The sequence below is a fragment of the Trichosurus vulpecula genome, chromosome 9, assembly GCF_011100635.1.
Source record: "Trichosurus vulpecula isolate mTriVul1 chromosome 9, mTriVul1.pri, whole genome shotgun sequence".
Taxonomy (NCBI): domain Eukaryota; kingdom Metazoa; phylum Chordata; class Mammalia; order Diprotodontia; family Phalangeridae; genus Trichosurus; species Trichosurus vulpecula.
In genome coordinates this window covers 179,183,288-179,203,708 of record NC_050581.1, presented here as the reverse complement: position 1 = coordinate 179,203,708, position 20,421 = coordinate 179,183,288, and the positions used below count along the sequence as shown (strand labels likewise).

Here is a 20,421-nt window from a genome sequence, read left to right as displayed (position 1 = left end):
ATGCTTTCCTCAAACTATGACTGCATTTCCTGATGCCAAAACATTGAAACCACAATATTGAAAAAAATCACTCAATCAAAGAGAAGTTAGGTCCACATGATACCAAGCATATGGATGTTTTCAAATAACAAATCTTTGGCAACACCGGGCAGAAATTCAGCCAGGTATGATAACAAAAAATATAGAACCTATATTTTGCCGGTCCTCCAACTCCAAGAACCTACAACCAATACCTAGCTTTGCTCCAACTTCTGCTGGGAGTTTAAAAGGCCCAAGGAAATGATCATAGCTGTTTCCCTAATCTAGTGAAGACCCCTGAAGGGAGTTTTCCTACTGCTTCTTTTCTCCTTGTTTCCTCTACCTAGACTGTTCCTAATAGAATGAACCATTGACATTCCAGGATAACAATGAGAAAATTTGGCTTATTCTCCAGGCTTTAAGCATCATTTGATCAAGAAAATGCCTAGAAACCCCTTGATAACTTTTGGATGAACTTACCTGTATGGGAAGGCCTGGGGTCATCAAAGACAGAAACCATCATCTCATAGGTATGACCCACCGCAGAAGCCTCTGGCATTTCATAATCCAAGTCTTTGGTCACCTTGGAGAAGATGCCATAGTAATAGGAGTACATCGGTTCAACAGACATTTATGTACAAGATACTTTGCTAGCTAGGTTCCAGAGATACAAATGGAAAAAAATACCCTGGGTCTTCCAAGAATTTATTTTCTACTGGGCTAAAATAAATCAATAAACCAAAAGGAAAATAATTTCAGAAGAAATAACCTTATAACCACAATTACCTAATAAGGTCTGAACTGCCTCCTTATTTAAACTACATATTCCTTCAGGGAAGGAGGTAGGTCAGTTTTCATCTTTGTTTGACCAGTGTTTAATAATAGACACCTATGTAGTTGCTTCAAGTTTAAAAAACACTCTACCTCGAAGACAATCCAGGGAAGCAGTTAATGCAAAAAATGATGCAAACATTATTCATCCTTTTTATGAGGAAAATGCAGCTAAAAAAGGTTAAACAATTTGCTCTTGGTCACACTAGTAATAAGTGACAGAGACAGAACTCTAATATGCCTTCATGCCCCAGGATCAGTGTTCTATAAAATGAGGATGACAATAGAAGCCACCTCCCAGGATTGTGGTAAAGACCAAAGGAGATAATATTTTGTAAAGCACCATATAAGGGGAGATAGTTTGTCCATGCACCAAGCTGCCTCTCCTTGCACAGTGATCTGCACACAGTAGGGCTTAATGGATGCTGTTAAATTGAATTAAATTGATTAGAACTATATTAGATTATATTGAATTGAATAGTATAAATCACAGATTGTGATCCTATGAATCATAGAAACTTCAGAGTTAGAAAGACCCTCAGGGTCCATCTAGTCCAACCTATACATGAAAAGAAAAAAAAACAGAACTCCATTACAACATACCTGACAAGTGGTCATCCATTCCTTGTTTGAAGAGATCCAATGAGGCAGAACCCACTACCTCCCAAGAAAGCTCATGAATATACTGGACACTTACTATAAAAAGGTCCACTAAGGTAAAGAATTTGGTGTAGGATGGTACCATCTTGAATCTGCATTCAATGGAAGCACCAAATGATTTCTTGGTATAACTCCATCTCATCTGTGTGCAGTGCTATGCCACACACTCCAAATACAACCCAATGTTGTTGCGTTCCTACCAGCAATGTTAGCACCTGTTCTGGTAAAAGTGAGCCAGGCTGTGTTTACATGAAAGCAAATATCTGGATGTTTGGATATTACTGAACAATTTGCTTAACATTTTACATTATATACGTACAGACTCAACAGAACCTTGCCTAAATTTAGTTTGGAGGAGGATAGGAATATTCAAGGAATGACACCATTTTGTATAGCTTTTTTTTAAAATAAGATATAAGATGTCAGAAACATAGAAAGTTGGAGCTAAAAGGGAGGCCTTAAAGTTCCATTAGTCAATCCACATCATTTTTCAGATGAGAAAGTGGAGCCTGGAGACAGGAAGTGGTTTGTCTCAGGTCACACAACTAGAGCCAGAGCTCTAGAGAACCTAGATCTCCTGGCTTCTCTTGCCTCATCACTGTGGTGTACAAATCAGGGTCAGAAAACCTGGGTTCAAATCTCACCTTTGATATTTATACCTGTGTGGATCCTTGGGCAAGTCATTTAACTTCCTTGGGCCTCAGTTTCCTGGTCTTTAAAGTAAAAGGGTTGGATTAAAGTCTTCTGAGATCCTTTCCAAATGCACTCTCCAATCCTATAGTCCAATCCTCTTTCCACTACCCTCATCATGGGTTATGTTTCTAAAATTCAAGAAGTTCGTAGAGCTCAACTCCTGGCATTCAAAATCTATTAGGAAAGTTAGGGGTTGGCCCCAGTGAGAGAAAGTTGATCAACGGCTCTCCTCAGCCATAAGCAATAACAAATGGGGCTGACTCCCCAGTGTTTGAGGGCAGGGAAAAGTAACCCCAAGCAATCAGGAATTAGGACTTGGAACAAGAAGGAAAATAAGCAGCAGCTGGGTGGCAAAGGGATGGGATGTCTTCAGGGGAAGAGCCTCAACTACTTAAAGAACAATTAAGCACTCTCGCTACCCTCAGTGTGGATCCTCTATCAATAGAAGGGCCAGAAGATGGAGATCTATAGAGGGCTTGGGAGGAGGTTGACAAGTCAGTATTTCCCAGTACCAGGAAAACTAGCTTAGCCCTCAGGAAATCAAGCTATTTCATGGTCCCCAGTTCCTTTTCCTGAATTAATTAGGGGGTAGAATCTATTGTTCTCATTTTGTGAAGAAGAAAATTAAGGCAGATGTACAGACATTGATTGAATAATTAACTTTCATTTAAGGAACTAGGACTTTTGTCTTCCAAGTCACTTCTTTTCTTTCTATGCCCACTGACAAAGGGCAGGATTCAGAGGAAATGTGGGTGATATATTCATAGGATCATAGACTTAGACCTAGAAGAGACCTTGGGGTGAATTGTGCAACCCCTTCATTTCACAAGTGAGGAAGCTAAGGCCCAGAGAAATTAGGTGACTTATCCAAGGTCATTGTCCTTCATTTTCAAAGATGACCAATGACATTGCTATGGATAATATCTTGACTCACACAGGAGTTGGATTTAAGTGAGGCGAAGATGCACAAAGTAGTCGGTCTCACTCTCTCTGTCAGAGTCATCAAAGTCCAGTGGTAAGACAAAAGTCAGGATGACTGGCAATGGCCCAGGATGCAGTAGATGACCTTGGCATCTTTGATGTCTGACCAAGCTCTAAGTGCTCCACAGCACTTGCTTTCGCCTCCTTCATGGATTTTGGAACAAATTGTTCTTATCTGCCCATTTCACCAGGAGAAGTTTTCACATGCTTAGGGTAGACATCCCCTAGCTCACCAGCAAGTATGAGGCCTGTCAGCTCCTTTCAACCTGGTTTAACCCATCTGCTGAGATAGTTTTACTGTGCTATGGCTGCCACACATACTATAGCTTCTTGGATCCACAAGTGCGAATTGGGTGACAAATGGACACCAAAGGTGAGTAAGCAGCCCTGAAAAAACTCAGCAAGCCCTCACACCAGAGGTGCTAGTCTTCCCTGAACACCCCTCACACCCCAAGGTCACACAGGTTATAAATGGCCAAGCCAAGATTGGGACTTGAGTTTTCTTAGGCCCGCCTGGACTCTCTCTCTGCTATACCACATTGGCTTCTTTGGTAACTAATACTCACCCATATGACATTGTCAAAGTCTGGTACTTGTTCAAATAACTCTCCCTCACCAAGTGGTCCACTATTAGGAACATACTGAAGCACATCAGGGGACTTGTCAAGGTCATGACACACCAGTTTAGCAATAACTGTTTTATTTGCAATCACCTCAATGCCTCTATACCTTTAAAATAGACAGACATGCCTTCAGAATTAACATTCTTTAAAACTACAGAACTTTTCATAAGAATCCATCAATCCAACACTCTCCTGAGAATTAAAAATTACTATTCCCCATTGGACAACAAAGAGGCCCATGGCGTATGAGAATGAGTGAAACAGCCCCTGACCTCCAGGTGTTTACTTATATTCTACTGAAATAAATTCAAATCAGGAAGAAAATAATTTCAAAAGAAATAGGCTTATAGCCATAATCATACAATAAAAAATGTATTGTCCCTTCATTTAGACTATAAGGTTATTGAGGGCAAGGAGTATGTTTTTTTCTTCTTTTTATATTCAATGCTTGATAATAAACACTGGGAGATAGTGGTTACAATATATGTCCAATGAGGAACTTCAAAAAACAAATTATTTGGGAAATGTATGACTCAAAAAGATGGGCCAGTCCCATGATGAGGCTAAAGGATGACAGGTAGAAATCCTAAGCACTCTACTGGTACCCTTGTAATGTCAAAGAAGAGAAAAGAAAATGTGGAATTCAGTTTTAAAAACAAAAGTTAAAAATTGTTTTTACATGCAACTGGGAAATAATATATACAGGCAATGGGATATAGAAATTTATCTTACCCTACAGGAAAATAGAAGGGAAGGGGATAAGAGAAGGGGTGGTGGTGATAGAAAAGAGAACAGATTGGGGGAAGGGGTAATCAGAATGCACGCCATCTTGGGGTGGGAGGAGGAGAGAGATGGGGAGAAAATTTGTCAATCAAAATCTTGTGAAAGTGAATGTTGAAAACTAAAAATAAATTAATTAATAAAAAATTTGTAGACTCCCCAATCTGCATTATGGTTCCATATCCCTCTTGGTTATCTGATAAATTATTGAATTTTCAAGTCTTTGTGAGAGGAAGCAAAACATCTGATATAAAAATCAATGAGTACTACTAACAGAAAATGGCACATAAATAGGAAAGCAGGCAGATGGTGGAAATCCTCCAGGGTTAGTTTGGCAAGGTATGATCAGCAATCGATCAAGGGAAAAGAAGGTTTAAGAGCAGAGGGCAGTATAATGTCGAACTGATTCAATAAGGGATCAAGATAGGGAAGAGAGTAGAATATAGCCAAACACGGGTGATGGCCTAAGAAAATAGCAAGGAATGGAGGGATTAGTGGTCATATAGGCTAAGAAGAGTGAGGAAGAAGGAAAAATGGAAGGATAAAATATAATGATAAATACAGAAAATTTAGAGTTCTCGAAGATGGAAGTCGAACACTTGTCGGTGTTGCCAAGATCAAGGATATGACCATCCCTCTGTGTGGCTGAAGCGAAATGGAAGAGTAAATTATGGGAATTGAAAAGACTAAGGAAATGGAAAGGCAGGGCTTTTGAGGGAACACCAGTAAGTATGGTGAAGTCCCCCTAGAAGGAGTCAGAATGGAGAGAAAACCTGTGAACCAAACATTCAACTCATTGAGAAATGATGGAGAATGTTCTGGGAGTCTGGGATTCTGAGTCATGAGGGCATCTGCTCTAGGAGACATTGTCTTTAATGCTTGACATGCCATGCCTCAGTGGCACTAACTAGAGAATTAGAGAATTTATAGGAAATAGTCAAGAAACGCATCTGATCTAGTAGCTACCTAATTGACTCCTAAATCTTTCTTCTTCTCTTCCCCACCTCTTAAGCTCACCTGTACAAATACTTATCACAGAATGGTGGGTTATCATTGATTCCATGAATGTACACTAGCACAGGAATAGCTGCACACTGCTGGTCTTCATCACATGCTTTAATGGTAAAGGACTGAACACTCACAAAGTCAGCCTCCTCCAGATCCAGACGGTTAGCGATCATCACAGTTCCGCCCTCTGGAACATCAAGACATTTCATTACAAAGAAGAATGATATGTTTCAAAATATCCTCACTACACACAAAAGTCCTGAGAAATCTTTAAAGAAAGATCTAATGTAAATTAATATAATGAGGCTGTGGTACATGCCCCAAGGTACATCACCTAAGATAGGGACATCCAAATAGGAGATGCGAGGGACCAGCTTCATTCTACATTCACCTACCACAGAGGTGGGAAAAGCCTCTTTCCACTGGTTGGCTGAATCATTAAAACTACCAAAAGGAAGACAGCTTTGTTGCCCCTTGACAACTGTGGCCTCCCAAAACAGGCTTGGGATTTTTGTCTTGTTTCATTTGTCTTTTTCAGTTCTAGGTGTATGGAATCTCACGCTCTGGAGCTGGAGCCAGAGCCATGAAGAACTTGGAGACAGAATTACAGGCAAGATGTTGCTATCTGACCAGCAAGAAAGTCTTTAGAAGCAAGGTACCAGGACACAAGGCTAGGGTGGCTTTAGACTAGGAGATGGTGGGACTAATGTTGAGTAGGTACTGGCTTAAGCTATAAATTTAATCTTCTCAGCCACAGAAACTGAGGAGGATGTAGGGATGGAGGCCTCAGGTGTCGGGAGGTGTGTTTGTATACTTGTGTTACATTATTGAAATAAATAGGCCTTTGTAAAGACTAATCTGTTAAATAGTTGATTGGAAGTAGGGCACCAGAACCCTAAACTGGAGGAATACAAGTGGTGCTTATGGGAGCTAATGGCAGAGACTAGACACTTCTCAACTTCCTTAACATTACCAGAGAACCTTGGGGGAGAGATGGCTTATAACAGACCTGGCCTTCAAAAAGTGGAGACCAGAGAATCACTGTTATACCAACATTAATGAGTAGTTCAGAACTAGATTGAAGCCTACAGTATATTTTATAAAATTGATGAATAACTGTTGACTCCAAAAAGACACTGGTTGATCCTACTAGCTTTTGGCATGGCAGGAGTAAACAGAAGAGTTGTTCAGTCATGTCCAACTCTTTGTGACCTCATTTGTGGTTTTCTTGGCAAGGATATTGGAGTGGTTTGCCATTTCCTTCTCATTTTACAGATGAGGAAACAGAGGCAAATAGGGTTAAATGACTTGCCCAGGGTGACACAGCTAGTAAGTGTGTGAAGCCAAATTTGAACTCAGGAAGATGAGTCTTTCTGACTTTAGGCCCAGCATCCTATCCACTGTGCTACATAGCTGCCAAAATATGAAACATAAAGTATTTTTGGGAGAGAGCTATGGACACTATCTCAATATTTTCATACCCTACTAGAAATAATTCCAGAGAATCACTTTGTTTCACCCAGGACAAACTAAAGTAGAAACCTGAGCATTTACCTAGTGAGTGTATTCAGGCAGTGAATGATTTGTGTATGGCTCGCTCAGGACCCCAGCTCCACCTAACCCCCTAGAACCATTTCTGAAGGTAAGTTACTTGACTAGGTGCTCTCCAATTCAATTTCACTGTCCTTGGATGATTGAAGTTACTGAAAACGCTGCTCTAATCCTGAGTCTTTATTGTAAGGCATCAAAAAGAAAGTTTAAAGTCTTCAAGATTTTTTTCCCACTGGAGAAAAGGAAAAAGAGGGCGGGAAGAGAGAAAGGGAAGGGAAAGGGAAGAGGTGGAGAATAAGAGACAGAGAAGGGAGACAGAAGACTCCAAGTGAATGAATGAAGGTAAAAGCATTTATTAAACACTTACTATGTGCAAAGCCCTGTCTTAAGTGCTAGAGATTCAAAAAGAAAACTACAATAACCCCTTTCCTCATGGAGCTCATATTCTAATGTGGGAGACAACACATATAGAAGGTTTCAGCTGCAAGTCAGAGGAGAAGGCCCCACGGTCCTCAGGGTACAGGGGCAAAGCAAATGGTAATTTCCACTGATAAAATTATACCCATTTCTGACATTGAACCAGTTTGACAGTGCCAAGAAATTGAATGATTTGGTCATTTTGACTCACTGCAGGCTGTCTACACAGTTTTTATGTTGGTTGCATGGGTCTGGGAATTCCAGCTGCAAGTTTCTAGGAATCAAATGAGCTTGGAGGAAACAATGTTGAATTTCACTGAAACCAAAACTTCTTATAGCTTTCTTCAGCCTGAACTGGAACCATTGGATTGCAAGCTCCCTGGGGACAGGGATTAGTTTTGCTTTTTCTTAGAATAGTGCCTGGCATATGGTAAATACCTAATAAATGCTAATTTATTGATTGGGGTCCTAGCTAGAGAGTCTATCAGGAACCAAATATCATGAATCGATACTTCAATTTTAGAACTGGAGGAGAGCTTAGAAACCATCTAGTCTAAGCCTCTGATTTCATACATGAGGAATTGTGGTAGTGAGGAGTTCATTACTACTCAAGGTCGCACAAGCAGGAAGCAGAAAAGCCAGCATTGGAAAACAGCTCTTCAGACTCTAGAGCCAATACTTTCCCCCAGACCCCACTACTTCCAAGACCCAAGACCAATTCCTGCCCCACCTTTGTCAATAGCAAAGTATCTGTTCCCTGGGTCCAGTTCAAAGGTGAGACGCCCCATCTGGTCTTCATCAGTAGCTCTGCAGGTACCCACAGTTTTCCCCACTGGAGTTTCTTCATTGAGTGTGATATTGCCTTCTGTAGGGGTGGTTGAGTTCACCAGGGTAGGAGTCAGAACTGCTTCTTTGATGTCAAATAAACTTATTTAAGGAAAGAATATGAGAACAGCATTGGACATAGTACAAGTCTTTTCTCTTTCATGTAGGGTAAGGGCCTGGCACTTAAAATTCTTGACCACCAGAATGGTTTCTAAGCTCTTTAGTAATGACAGCGAGCACGGGTAGCCTCCTCAGTGGCAGAGAAGACTAGAGATGCAGCTCGATAGCTCTGACCTATGAATCAAAGGAGATATTGCTCTGGCATTCAGCATATATGCTAGTACAATAGCGAAAGTATTTCTCTCTTTAAAGATCTTTTGCTTTCAATAAAATCCTTTTTATTTAGAGTTTTATATCCTAGGCATTTTTCCTACCTCTGGGTAAAAAAAAAAATTTTTAATCAGATTTTTTTGGTTGTAGTTTTATGTTTATTTCCTCCCCACCCACCACCACCAAAGGCTCTAGAATGCAAAAAGTTTAATAATGAATTTCATCTGATTTCCATATTTAGTTGTCAAGGCTGAAGTAAAATTATGTATTTCATTTCCTTACCTGCAGGTAAGAATAGGGGCCTTACTGTTTATATTGATGAGGGAGATCTTTACGTTTCCCAAGACAGAAAGTCCTCCTGGGTCAGCCACTTTAATAACCAGTGGAAAGCTAAAACAAACAAAGAACCAAAAGCAGTAGGAGAGAGCACGTGGGAATGCAGGGATGCTCTAGGCTAGGTCTACACACAAGGTTGGCCAGCTGTTTGGACCAAACTCACCAGTCGGACTGGATTGTCAAATCTATCAAAAACTCATCCAAACACATTGCTTGTGCCACATTTGAACTCAGTGGTCTACGTAGTCAAATCAGGTGAGCATAGCAAAGCTGTCGAACATATACCAGGGCTTTAACTTAGGAGCAAATGAAACATGGCCCCAGGGTGCCAACCTACAGTAGCATTCTTATTGGTCTGCCTCTATGAATCTGGGGAATATCTATCCTCAGAGGCTGGTTATTCCCACGCTCCTATCTTGGTATCCCAAGCCCCCTATTCTCTCAAGCCCCACAGTGTTTGAGGGAAGAATTCACAGAGGATTGCCCCCTCCTTCTCTTGGCACCGATGCACCTCTATGACCTCCAAGGTCCCTTCCAAATTGAAATCCACAGTCCTTTGACCTGTAACATGGGGAAGTTTAACAGAATGCTATTTTAGGTGCCTTTCCACTTTGAGTCCCATGAGGCAGAGGCAGCTGGGTGGTTCAGTGGATAGCGCGCTGGGTCTAAAATCAGGAAGACCTGAATTCAAACATGACCTCAGACACTTACTACCTGTGCAAGTCATTTAACCTCTGCTTGCCTCAGTCTCCTCAGCGATAAATGGGAATAGCAATAATAGCCCATACCTCCCAGGCTATCGTGAGGATCAAATGAAATAACGATTGTGAAATGCTCAGCACGATGCCTGGCACAGAGTAGGCACGCTCTAAGTGCTTTTTTCCTTCTTTCTCAATCATGACTTTTCACAGGTTCGTGGGCTTAGATCAAGAAAGGACCTCAGAGATGATCCAACCTAACTCTCTTATCTTGCAGGTGAGGAAAATAAGGACCAGAAACAAAGTGACTTGACCAATGTCACACAGAATAAGTGGCAGAGCCATAATTAGAACCCAGGTCCTTCGACTCCAAATCCAACTCTCTTGTTCAGGGCCCTCATACTACAGCTAAGGAAACAGGCCCAGAGAGGCAGTAAGTCACAGAACCGGAATCGGAACCTGGGTCATCCGAAGCCAAATGCAGCCTGCCTTGTCACCAGCCTACACTACTTCCTACTGTGACACTAAACTCGGTGTTTTTTTAGGATCGATCTTCCAGCCATTAGTCCTCCAAGCTCAGGCCTTTCAATATTGAAAACTGATTGACAAGAGCAAAGCATTTTGTTTCAGGAACTCTTCTGAATAGTGTAACGATTAAGGAGAGAGATCCAAAGGGTAGGATGATTGATGGGATTCCATTTCAGCAGAGCGGGTTACGGATTTGGAGAATGAGAGTGCAGGCCATAGGGAAGCTGGATGTTTCCTAATAGGAAGATTACTGCTTGGCTCATTAACATGAGGAACTATGCATAGCTGATACTGCTGATCATATTGGCCTCTCCCCTCGACTCCCAGGTGCAAGGTTTGGTGCCTAGGCTGTTTCCCAGGAAACCTGATTCTATCTGCAAAAGCCAAGTAAAGGGACAAGCTCGGCAATTATCTGGATAATCGTATTGATTTAGACAGCAAATCTGGATAATTCAGAGCCAAAGAAAAAAGAAACAAAAAAGCAAAATCCCAAACGTTGCTTATTTCTCCCTCTAACCCTATAGGTGCAAAATGATGTCAGCCACCCACCTCCTAATAGAAGCGGGGTGGACACAGGGCGCAGAATGACACATTTTGGGACATGGCAGATGTTTGGATTTGCTTCACTATCCTGATTGGTTACAATGATTGTGGGCTTTTTTTGTGTTTGGAATTAGGGTGGAGGGGGTATGTTGAGAGGGTCACAAAAAAAAAGGAAAGTGGGTCATCGAAGTATTTAAAAAAAACACACACACGTACACACACGTACACACACACACACACACACACACACGAGGAGCTAAAGGAAGTACGAAAAGAAACACAGATAAGCAGAACAACTTGGAAAGTCACATGTTGAATTCAAATCAACGAGTATTATGTACTTTTAGCAAGCTACATGCGCAAGAGATTTGTGTTGGCATATTTTTCATCTTTTTCTTTCGACTTCGTATATTGAAATAGTCTTTTTTTCTATTTTGGGGGGAGGGGTTCATTAAACCCAGACTTTTTTAATTTAAATGAAGAAAAACATAATTAATTTCATAGACAATATGTAGATATTGTTCTTGTTCAGTAGCACATGACTCTTTATTACCCAGTGGGCCATACTGTCTAGAGGGTTTTTCTTGGCAGAGATATTGAGAGTGATTTGCCATTTCCTTCTCCAGTGGATTAAGGTTAGGTGACTTGCCCAAGGTCCCACAATTAGTGTCTTAGGTCACATTTGAACTCAGGTCCTCCTGACTCCAGACCCAGTACTCTATCCACTGAGCCACCTAGCCGCCTAGTATCTAGCTAATTACGCTTTAACTTAAACACAAAGTACTCTGATAATTCAGCTCAGAATGAATTTTTTCTCAAGATTATTTAGAAAAAGACCTCACTCTGCAGGATTTCACAGGTTTTCCCAAAATAAAATGATTACTAAGAAATGACATTTGTATAACCTTTAAAGTTCTCAAAGCTTTTTTACATATTATCTTGTTTGAGGCTCAAACCAAGTCCATGAGGTAGATGCTATAATTATTCTCTTCTAGAACATAAGTTTCTTGAAGCCAGGGACTCTGCATTTCTATGTATTTCTACCACTTAGCACAGTGCCTGGCACATAATAAAGCACTAAATAAGTGCTTATTGATTAGTTAGTTATCAGAGGTTCTGATCTCTAAGGTGGCTCTGCTAGCATAGCAAAGTCAATTAACCTCTCAGGGCCTCAGTTATCTCTCTTGGGAGAATAAAAATGGGAGTTTTTCAATGAATGATCTCTGAGATTCCTTCCAGTTCTAAATCTGTGATCTTCATCTTATAGCTGAGCCTCAGATAGACCAAGTGACTTGCCTAGGGTCACACAACTGGTAGTATCACAGTTGGAATTTTAACTCAATTCTTCCTTACTCGAAGTCCAGCTTCCTTCCCATGGCACCATGCACCCTGAGTTACCATGGTCAGATTCTGATGAACTTAAATTCATGATGAAAATTATTTCTATCTAATAAGACTAAGAATTATTGATTAGGAAAATGTAATGAACCAACTAATGAATAAAAGCCAGTTATAATCCTCTAACTACACTTCATCTAGCTCAATGAATCCTGGGTATTTTATTGAAAGGACAGGAAGGTCCTAATGAGCCATTCCAACATGTTCATCAGAAGCCAAACAATGGGAATTCCATTGCTGCTGCCATCTCCCTGGAAGGGATGAATTAACAAGAGTAAATGAGGCACATCGAAATTTCTCCATTCCTACTTAAAGGTTCAGTGATCCTAGAACCTAGTTAAGCCCCAAAGTCAAAGAAAGAAGGAAAGAATACTGAGCACTCTGCTGATCTTTATTGGGAATTCTGCACGAACCACTAGCAAAAGAGTTGTGGCTTCAAATTTTATAAATGGGTAATTTAATCATTCAGTGAAACAAGCTCCAATTTCTCAGAACTTAAGGAAGGGAAAGGGTCTCACTTTAATTTGTTTAAGGAAAGGTCAATTTTTAAAAGTAACGTGTTATTAGTGACCCTTTTCCCATTTGTTAATGCATTTTAAATTTATATAGAGAGAGATAGATATGTTTTATTTTGACCTGAACTTGTGGTTTTATTAGTAGAGGTAGAGCTAAGTGGAGAAATTCCTTCTACCAATGCAGATTGGCAATTTTACTGCAAATTACAGTCTTAGAGAACTGAAATAATTATAATTTTGGAAACAGACATATGGTTCCTACTGTCCAAAAGAGTCAAGGAAGGAACAAGAACAAGGGAAAGAAGAAAGAAAGAAAGAAAGAAAGAAAGAAAGAAAGAAAGAAAGAGAGAAAGAAAGAGAGAGAGAAAGGAAGGAAGAAAGAAAGAAAGAGAGAGAGAAAGAAAGAGAGAGAGAGAAAGGAAGGAAGAAGGAAAAAAAGAAAGAAAGAAGGAAAGAAAGAAAAAGAAAGAAAGAAAGAAAGAAAGAAAGAAAGAAAGAAAGAAAGAAAGAAAGAAAGAAAGAAAGAAGGAAAGAAGGAAGGAAGGAAGGAAGGAAGGAAGGAAGGAAGGAAGGAAGGAAGGAAGGAAGGAAAGGAAGGAAGGAAGGAAGAAGGAAGGAAGGAAAGGAAAGAAGGAAGGAAGGAAGGAAAGAAGGGAGGGAGGGAGGGAGGGAGAGGGAAAGAGAAAGGAAGGAAAAAGGGAGAGAGAAAGAAAGAGAGAAAGTATACTAGCACTTCACAAATATTATGTCCTTTTATCCCCATAACAATGCTATTCTCGTCTCCATTTTATAGTTGAGGAAACTAAGACAGACTGAAGTTAAGTGACTTCTCAGGGTCACACAGTAAATGGTTGAGGTGGAATATGAACTCAGATCTTCCTGACCCCAGGCCCAGCACTCTCTTCACTGGGCCATCAAGCTGCCTCCATATACAGACTGTCCATAATTCTGTAAGTTGTATACAAGAATGACAGAAATGAAGTGGAACTCCTCCCCATGGATGATTTTCAGGGGACTCGGACACTGAACATGGAAACCAGAAAGACCTGAGCTCAAATCCTGCCTCAGACACTTAGTAGCTATGTAGCCCTGAGCTTCCAAAGTGAGGGGGTTGCCCTTGATCACTTCCAAGAATCTTTGCAGCTCTAAATCGATGATTCCGTAAGAGTGGCACAGGATGGGCGAGCACGGATGTGTTGCAATCTGCACCGTTGGAAGGAATACACCTACTGATGAGATTGAGGATTCATTGAACGATAGCAGTAAACACAAAATGATAATAAAATTTTTTTAGATATCATCCATGTTCATTTTCCTCTGGGTTTTCTTTGGAGTCTAGAACATTGGTTAGAGCTTTTAGCCAGTTCTTCCCCAAAGAAGCAAACACCACTGTCAATTAAGGAATTTTGTAGCAAAATATAGATAAACAGACCTGTTTGGTGCCTTGAGGCCTAATCCTACAAAAGTCTTTGCTGAGGCCTGGCTGCTGAACCCTGGCTGCTGAGGCTGTTAAGATGCAAGTAAAGGGGGCAGCTAGGTGGCACAGTGAGTAGAGCACCGACCCTGGAGTCGGGAGGACCTGAGTTCAAATCCGACCTCAGACACTTGACACGTGTACTAGCTGTGTGACCTTGGGCAAGTCACTTAACCCCAACTGCCCTGCCTTCCCCCATCCAAAATAAAAAGATGCAGGTAAGGAGAGCAAGGAGTGTGACATTCCTCAATCGGCTAAGGTGGTAAAATCTCAGCTCAGGCTCATGAAGGATCGGGTTTGAGTAGTTTATTGCTACATTATCATTTTCTGTAAAGTACCCTGAGACCTAGGAAGCTCCTAAAAATCAACATTAACTAACAATAACAACAGTGGGCAATGCCTCCCCATTTGGCGTTTGCGACCCTACAGAGGAAACTAGAAGATATTGGCCTAGTAAATTTTAAGATTCATTGGACTATAATGGGAATGTTTCTGTCCATAGCCATTCTTACAAAACAAGACTCCATTCTCTATCCATTGAGGAATGGAAAAAGAAATATTTGAACTCTCCCTGGCCCATAGACTTCCATAGGGCTATGCACCCCTGTTGTGGGGATTGAGTTTTAAATGGGATAGTTGAAGCTAAGGTGGGAAAATTAATTTAATCATATATTTAGAGTTGGGAGAGACTTCGGAGATTATCTACTGCTGCTCATTCAAGTTACAAATGAGGAAACTGAGGTTTAGGCATTTTAAATGACTTGCCCAACATCACAAAGTGGATGAGTTACGAAGGTCATATGTTGTATCGTCCACCCTGCCACCTCGTACACAAATGAACTGTAAAATGTAAGACCTTAGAGGGCAAAGGCCATTTTATTTTGGGGATCTCAGGATTTCTAGAACCCAAGAATATTCCTTTGCACAAAAAAAGTGCTTAGTAAATGCTTATTGAATTGAATCGTCCGGATTTGAACCCAAGTCTGATTCCAGATCCAACATGTTTTCTACTGTACCACATTTTCTTCTCTCTAAAAAAATCAGCAGTAGCAAGAATATAGGCAAAGAGTCAAATAATGACTTTATTTTCAATGTCCTCTATTGGTATTAAAAGCATCTGTAGAATGGGAGTGTAGCAAGGGATCATGGGAAAAGTATAAAAAAGAGAAATTTCCAGAAAAGGAGCAATGTTTAGACTGGACAAAATCTACATACATTATTTACCTTTTGGGTCCTCGGTTGAAATCAAAAGTCATTGTTGTAGATATGGTTCCAATACTGTCGATGGCAAATCCTGCATCCTCCGGGAAAATGAAATACTATTGGGTGATAAATAGTCAAGTCAAGTCAACAAGCATTAATTAAGTACCTACTGTATGCCAGGCACTGTGAAAAGTGCTGCCAATACAAAGAAAGGGAGAAAAATTCCCTGCCCTCAAAGAGCTTGTAGTCCAGTGGGGGAGACAATACACAAACAGTTACAAAGATATAAATAGGGCAGATCTTGGAAAGAAGGCAATTAGCATTAAGGGGAACCAAGAAAGCCTTCCTGTCAAAGAGAATTTTAGCTGAGACTTAAAGGAAGCCAGGGAAGCCAGAAGGTGGAGATGAGGAGGGAGAGTATTTCAGACATGGGAGACAGCTGAGGGAAATGCCCAGAGTTAGGAGACGGTGTGTCTTGTATGAGGAGCAGCCAGGAGGCCCGTATACCTGGATTGTAGAGTAAATTGACAGGAGAAAGGTGTGAGAAGCCTGGAAAGATAGGAAGCATCCAGTTGTGAAAGGCTATTAAAAGCCAAACAAAGTTGGCTAACCTAACAGAAAAGGAAAATGACAAATGCTGGAGGGGGTGTGGAAAAATAGGGACACCAATGCACTATTGGTGGAGTTGTGAACTGGTCCACCACTCTGGAGAACAATTTGGAACTATGCCCAAGGGACACAGTAATATTACTATTAGGTCTATATCCCAAAGATATCAAAGAAAAAGGAAAAAGATCCATATGGACAAAAATATTTGTAGCAGCTTTTTTGTGGTGGCAAAGAACTGGAAACTGGGGGGATGCCCACTGAGGGGAATGGCTGAACAAGCGGTGGTATATGATGCTGATGGAATACTATTTTGCTAGAAGAAACAATGAGTGGAATGCTTTCAGAAAAAGCTGGAATGACTTATAGGAACTGATGCAAAGTGAAATGAGCAGAACCAGAAGTACATCATATACACAGTAACAGTAATATTGTAACGGCCATCGACTGTGAAAGACTTAGAACTATGCTCATCGATATAACGATCCATGACAATTCCAAAGAACTCATGATGAAATACTATCTACCTCCAGAGAGAGAACTGATGAACTCCCAGGAGAGATTGAAGAATTTTCTTAGCCCTGTTTTTCTTTTGCAATATGGCTAATGTGGAAATATGTTTTTCATAACTTCATATGTATATTATTTCTTGTTTTCTTAATCAAGAGGGGAGGGGCAGGAAGGAGGCTGAGAATTTGGAACTGAAAATGAATTTTTAAAAAAATTTTTAAATGTAATTGGCAAATGTATAACAAATAAAAATACAATACAACATTTTTAAAAGCCAAACAGAGGTTTTTATAATTGATCCTAGAGGTGATAGGAAGCCACTGGAACTTATTGAATAGGGGAGTGACATAATCAGACCTGTACTTCAGAAAGATTGATTTGATAGCTGAGTAGAGAATGGACTTGAGACAGGGAGACAAACCAGCAGGTTTTTACAATAGTCCAGGCATGAGTTCATAAAGGATTGTAGCAATGGGGTGGCAAGGTCAGAGAAGAGAAGGCATAAACAATGGATGTTATCAAGGCAAAATCAACAGGGCTTGCAATAAAGTGTATGTGAGTGGAGGATGAGATAGAGGGAGAGGTCAAGGATGATACCTAGGTTGCAAGCTTGAGTGACTGGGAAGATAACGGTACCCTTATTAGTAATAGGGAAGTTGGGAAGAAGGGAGCGTTTATATTGGTCATATTAAGTTTAAAATTGCCAAGGCACAGTCAGTTCAATATGTCCAATAAGAAGTTAAATAAAGAAGAAATCAAGCATCATAGGTACCACCAAACATCATCTGATGTAGATTATAGTCCCTCAAGGATGGGAAAATCCCCCAGCTCTATACAATATGTTTTACCTCTTTCCTTCCCTAGAACTCTCCTGTTAGTGACTTGATGGCCACTCATACATGTACTGTAGAGGGAATTCTTCTTCAAATATAGGGGTTGGACAAGATGGCATTTGATAACTCTTCCAACTCTAAGACTATGTGAGTCCATTTCCCCAAAATCTAACACAGAGCTAAACTAAATACACGCTCGAAATTGTTTGGTCACTCTGGAGATGACTGGATAGAAGCATGACAGAGTGGAAAGAGAGCTGGCCTCGAAGTCACAAAGACCTGGATTCAAGTACTGGATGTGTGATCCTGGGAAAATATATTCTCTTAAAATCCCCAGACAACTTTCTGGGCCTCGATGCTGCAAAATAGGCGCTGCTTTGGTGAAAAGAGGCCTTTGTAGACAGCCCCCAGCACCAATTAATTCACAAGTCGAGTCCCAGGGGAAAGATATAGAGCTAACAAAACACCACATCAAGAATATTGGGAGGACCAAGCTCTTCACCAGCCTCAAAGTATTATCTAAATATCAGCTGCTTTCTAGTCTGAATAAGGTAAAAATAAAGTTAAAACATAGCAAGAGGAAAGCTAAATTCTTGATACCCAGGCAAAGGCCAGATCTACATGCAAATTGTGAATACTAGAATCATAGATTTAGGTCATCTGATCCAACCCCTATCATTTTATAAATAAGGAAACTAAGGCCTAAATTTCCCAAGGCCACACAGGTAGTAGGTACCAGACCTGGAATTTGAACCCAAGTCTTTGGACACAAATTCTACTACCTCATCCTACCCCGCAATGATATCCACACCCAAGTAATTTTCATGGTTTCTATAGTCTGGAGATTAAAAAATAGACCATCTGCCGATCATAAGATTAGAAGCATAGAGTCAAAAATGACTTCAGAGATCATTGAGTCCAACCTCCTTGTTTTACAAATGAGGAAACTGAGGCACAGAGAAGTATAGCTATTTTCCCAGGGTCATGAAGATTCTAAATGGCAGAGCCTATGATTCCAAATCTCTTTCTGCTGTACTCATGTATGCATGATGTATGAGAGACTCTTTTTTACATTCAGCTGTGATGGAGGAGGAATTTAAGTGAGATGACCAGCATTAGAGCAAGGCCGTGGAGGACAGAAGAGGAAACCGAAGAAAGCTAAGGATCTCATCTGTGGATTCAGATTCTCCTCAATCCAGCCAGGACCAAGTAAACCACCCAACAGAGGAGAGCGCATGGATACTAGCTCTAGGATAAGTGGACACCTCAATCTCACTCCTTCACAAGCATTCATCTTTCTTTCTGGAAAACTCCTTCCTACTGAGGCTGAATATTACAGCTTCAGTCCAAGAGGAAAATTCTGCCCTTGCGCAGCTGGTAGAGCAGTAGAGAGAACGATGGGCCTGGAGTCAGGAAACTGTTGTTCAGGAGTCTCTAAACCTTCATGACCCCATTTGGGGTTTTCTTGGCAGAGATGTGGGAGTGGTTTGCCATTTCCTTCTCCAGCTCATTTTACAGATGAGGAAACTGAGGCAAACAAGATTAAGAGACTTGCTCAGGATCACACAGCTAGTAAGTGTCTGAGGCCAGATTTGAACTCAGGTCTTCCTGACTCCAGGCACCACCTAGCTACCCAATTAATCAATTTACTAATGCCTAATTCCATTTAAATTAAATTTTAATTCATGCAGTCCTTTTCCAGATACCCACAGTAGCTGTACAGAACTGATATCTAGCCTGCAGAAAAGTAGCAAATCCTAAGCATGTTTCTGATGGTGAATTTGACCTTAAAGAAAGCAGGTTTTTTTTGTTTTTTTTTTTTTATTTTAATGCCATTTATTTATTTAACATATTTGGTTTTCAGCATTGATTTTCACAACAGTTTGGATTACAAATTTTCTCCCCATTTCTGCCCTCCCCCCCCACTCCAAGATGGCGTATATTCTGGTTGCCCTGTTCCCCAGTCAGTCCTCCCCTCTATCACCCCCCTCCCCTCTCATCCCCTTTTCCCTTCCTTTCTTGTAGGGCAAGATAAGTTTCTACGCCCCATTGCCTGTGTATCTTATTTTTTAGTTGCATACAAAAAGTTTTTTTGTTTTTGAACATCTGATTTTAAAACTTTGAGTTCCAAATTCCCTTCCCTCTTCCCTTCCCACCCACCCTCCCTAAGGAGTTGAGCAATTCAACCTAGGCCACACATGTATTATTATGTATAACCCTTCCACAATATTCATGTTGTGAAAGGCTAACTACATTTTGCTCCTTCCCAACCCATCCCGCTTTATTGAATTTTCTTCCTTGATCCTGTCCCCTTTCCAAAGTGTTTGTTTTGATTACCTCCACCCCCATCTGCCCTCCACTCCATCATCCCCCTGCCTTTTATTTTTTTTTTATCTTCCTCCCTCTTCTTTCCTGTGGGGTAAGATACCCAACTGAGTATGTATGGTATTCCCCCTCAGGCCAAATCTGATGAGAGCAAGGTTCACTCATTCCCCCCTCACCTGCCCACTCCCCTCCTCTCCTAGAACTGCTTCCTCTTGCCACCTTTATGGGAGATAATCCACCCCATTCTATCTCTCCCTATCTCCCTCTCTCAGTAAGTTACTCTCTCATCCCTTAATTTCATTTTATTTCTTTTAGCTATCTTCCCTTCATCCTCAACTCACCCTGTGTCTGCTCTCTCTCTTTTACATATATATATATATACACATACATACACATACATACATATACACATAGATACATGCATACATACACATTCACTTATATATGTACATAAACATATATATATGCATATATATATGCATATTCCCTTCAACTACCCTAATACTGAGGTCTCATGAATCATACTCATCATCTTTCCATGTAGGAATGTAAACAAAACAGTTCAACTTTAGTAAGTCCCTTGCAATTTCCGTTTCTTGATTACCTTTTCATGCTTCTCTTGATTCTTGTGTTTGAAAGTCAAATTTTCTATTCATTTCTGGTCTTTTCACTGAGAAAGCTTGAAAGTCCTCCATTTTATTGAAAGTCCATATTTTGCCTTGGAACATGATACTT

General features: G+C 40.6%; 1 protein-coding gene across 1 annotated transcript in view; it reads right to left on the bottom strand.

Annotated features, from left to right (window-relative positions):
- LOC118832306 (cadherin-related family member 3-like) overlaps positions 1-20,421 on the bottom strand; it is a 97,250-nt gene that overhangs the window by 32,813 nt on the left and 44,016 nt on the right. The window contains exons 6-11 of the mRNA XM_036739670.1: positions 15,434-15,528; positions 9,000-9,107; positions 8,293-8,489; positions 5,604-5,781; positions 3,750-3,912; positions 499-601 (exon numbers count right to left, since the gene is read on the bottom strand). Coding sequence (XP_036595565.1) covers positions 499-601; positions 3,750-3,912; positions 5,604-5,781; positions 8,293-8,489; positions 9,000-9,107; positions 15,434-15,528 — 844 coding nt within the window. The remainder of the gene's footprint in view (positions 1-498; positions 602-3,749; positions 3,913-5,603; positions 5,782-8,292; positions 8,490-8,999; positions 9,108-15,433; positions 15,529-20,421) is intronic.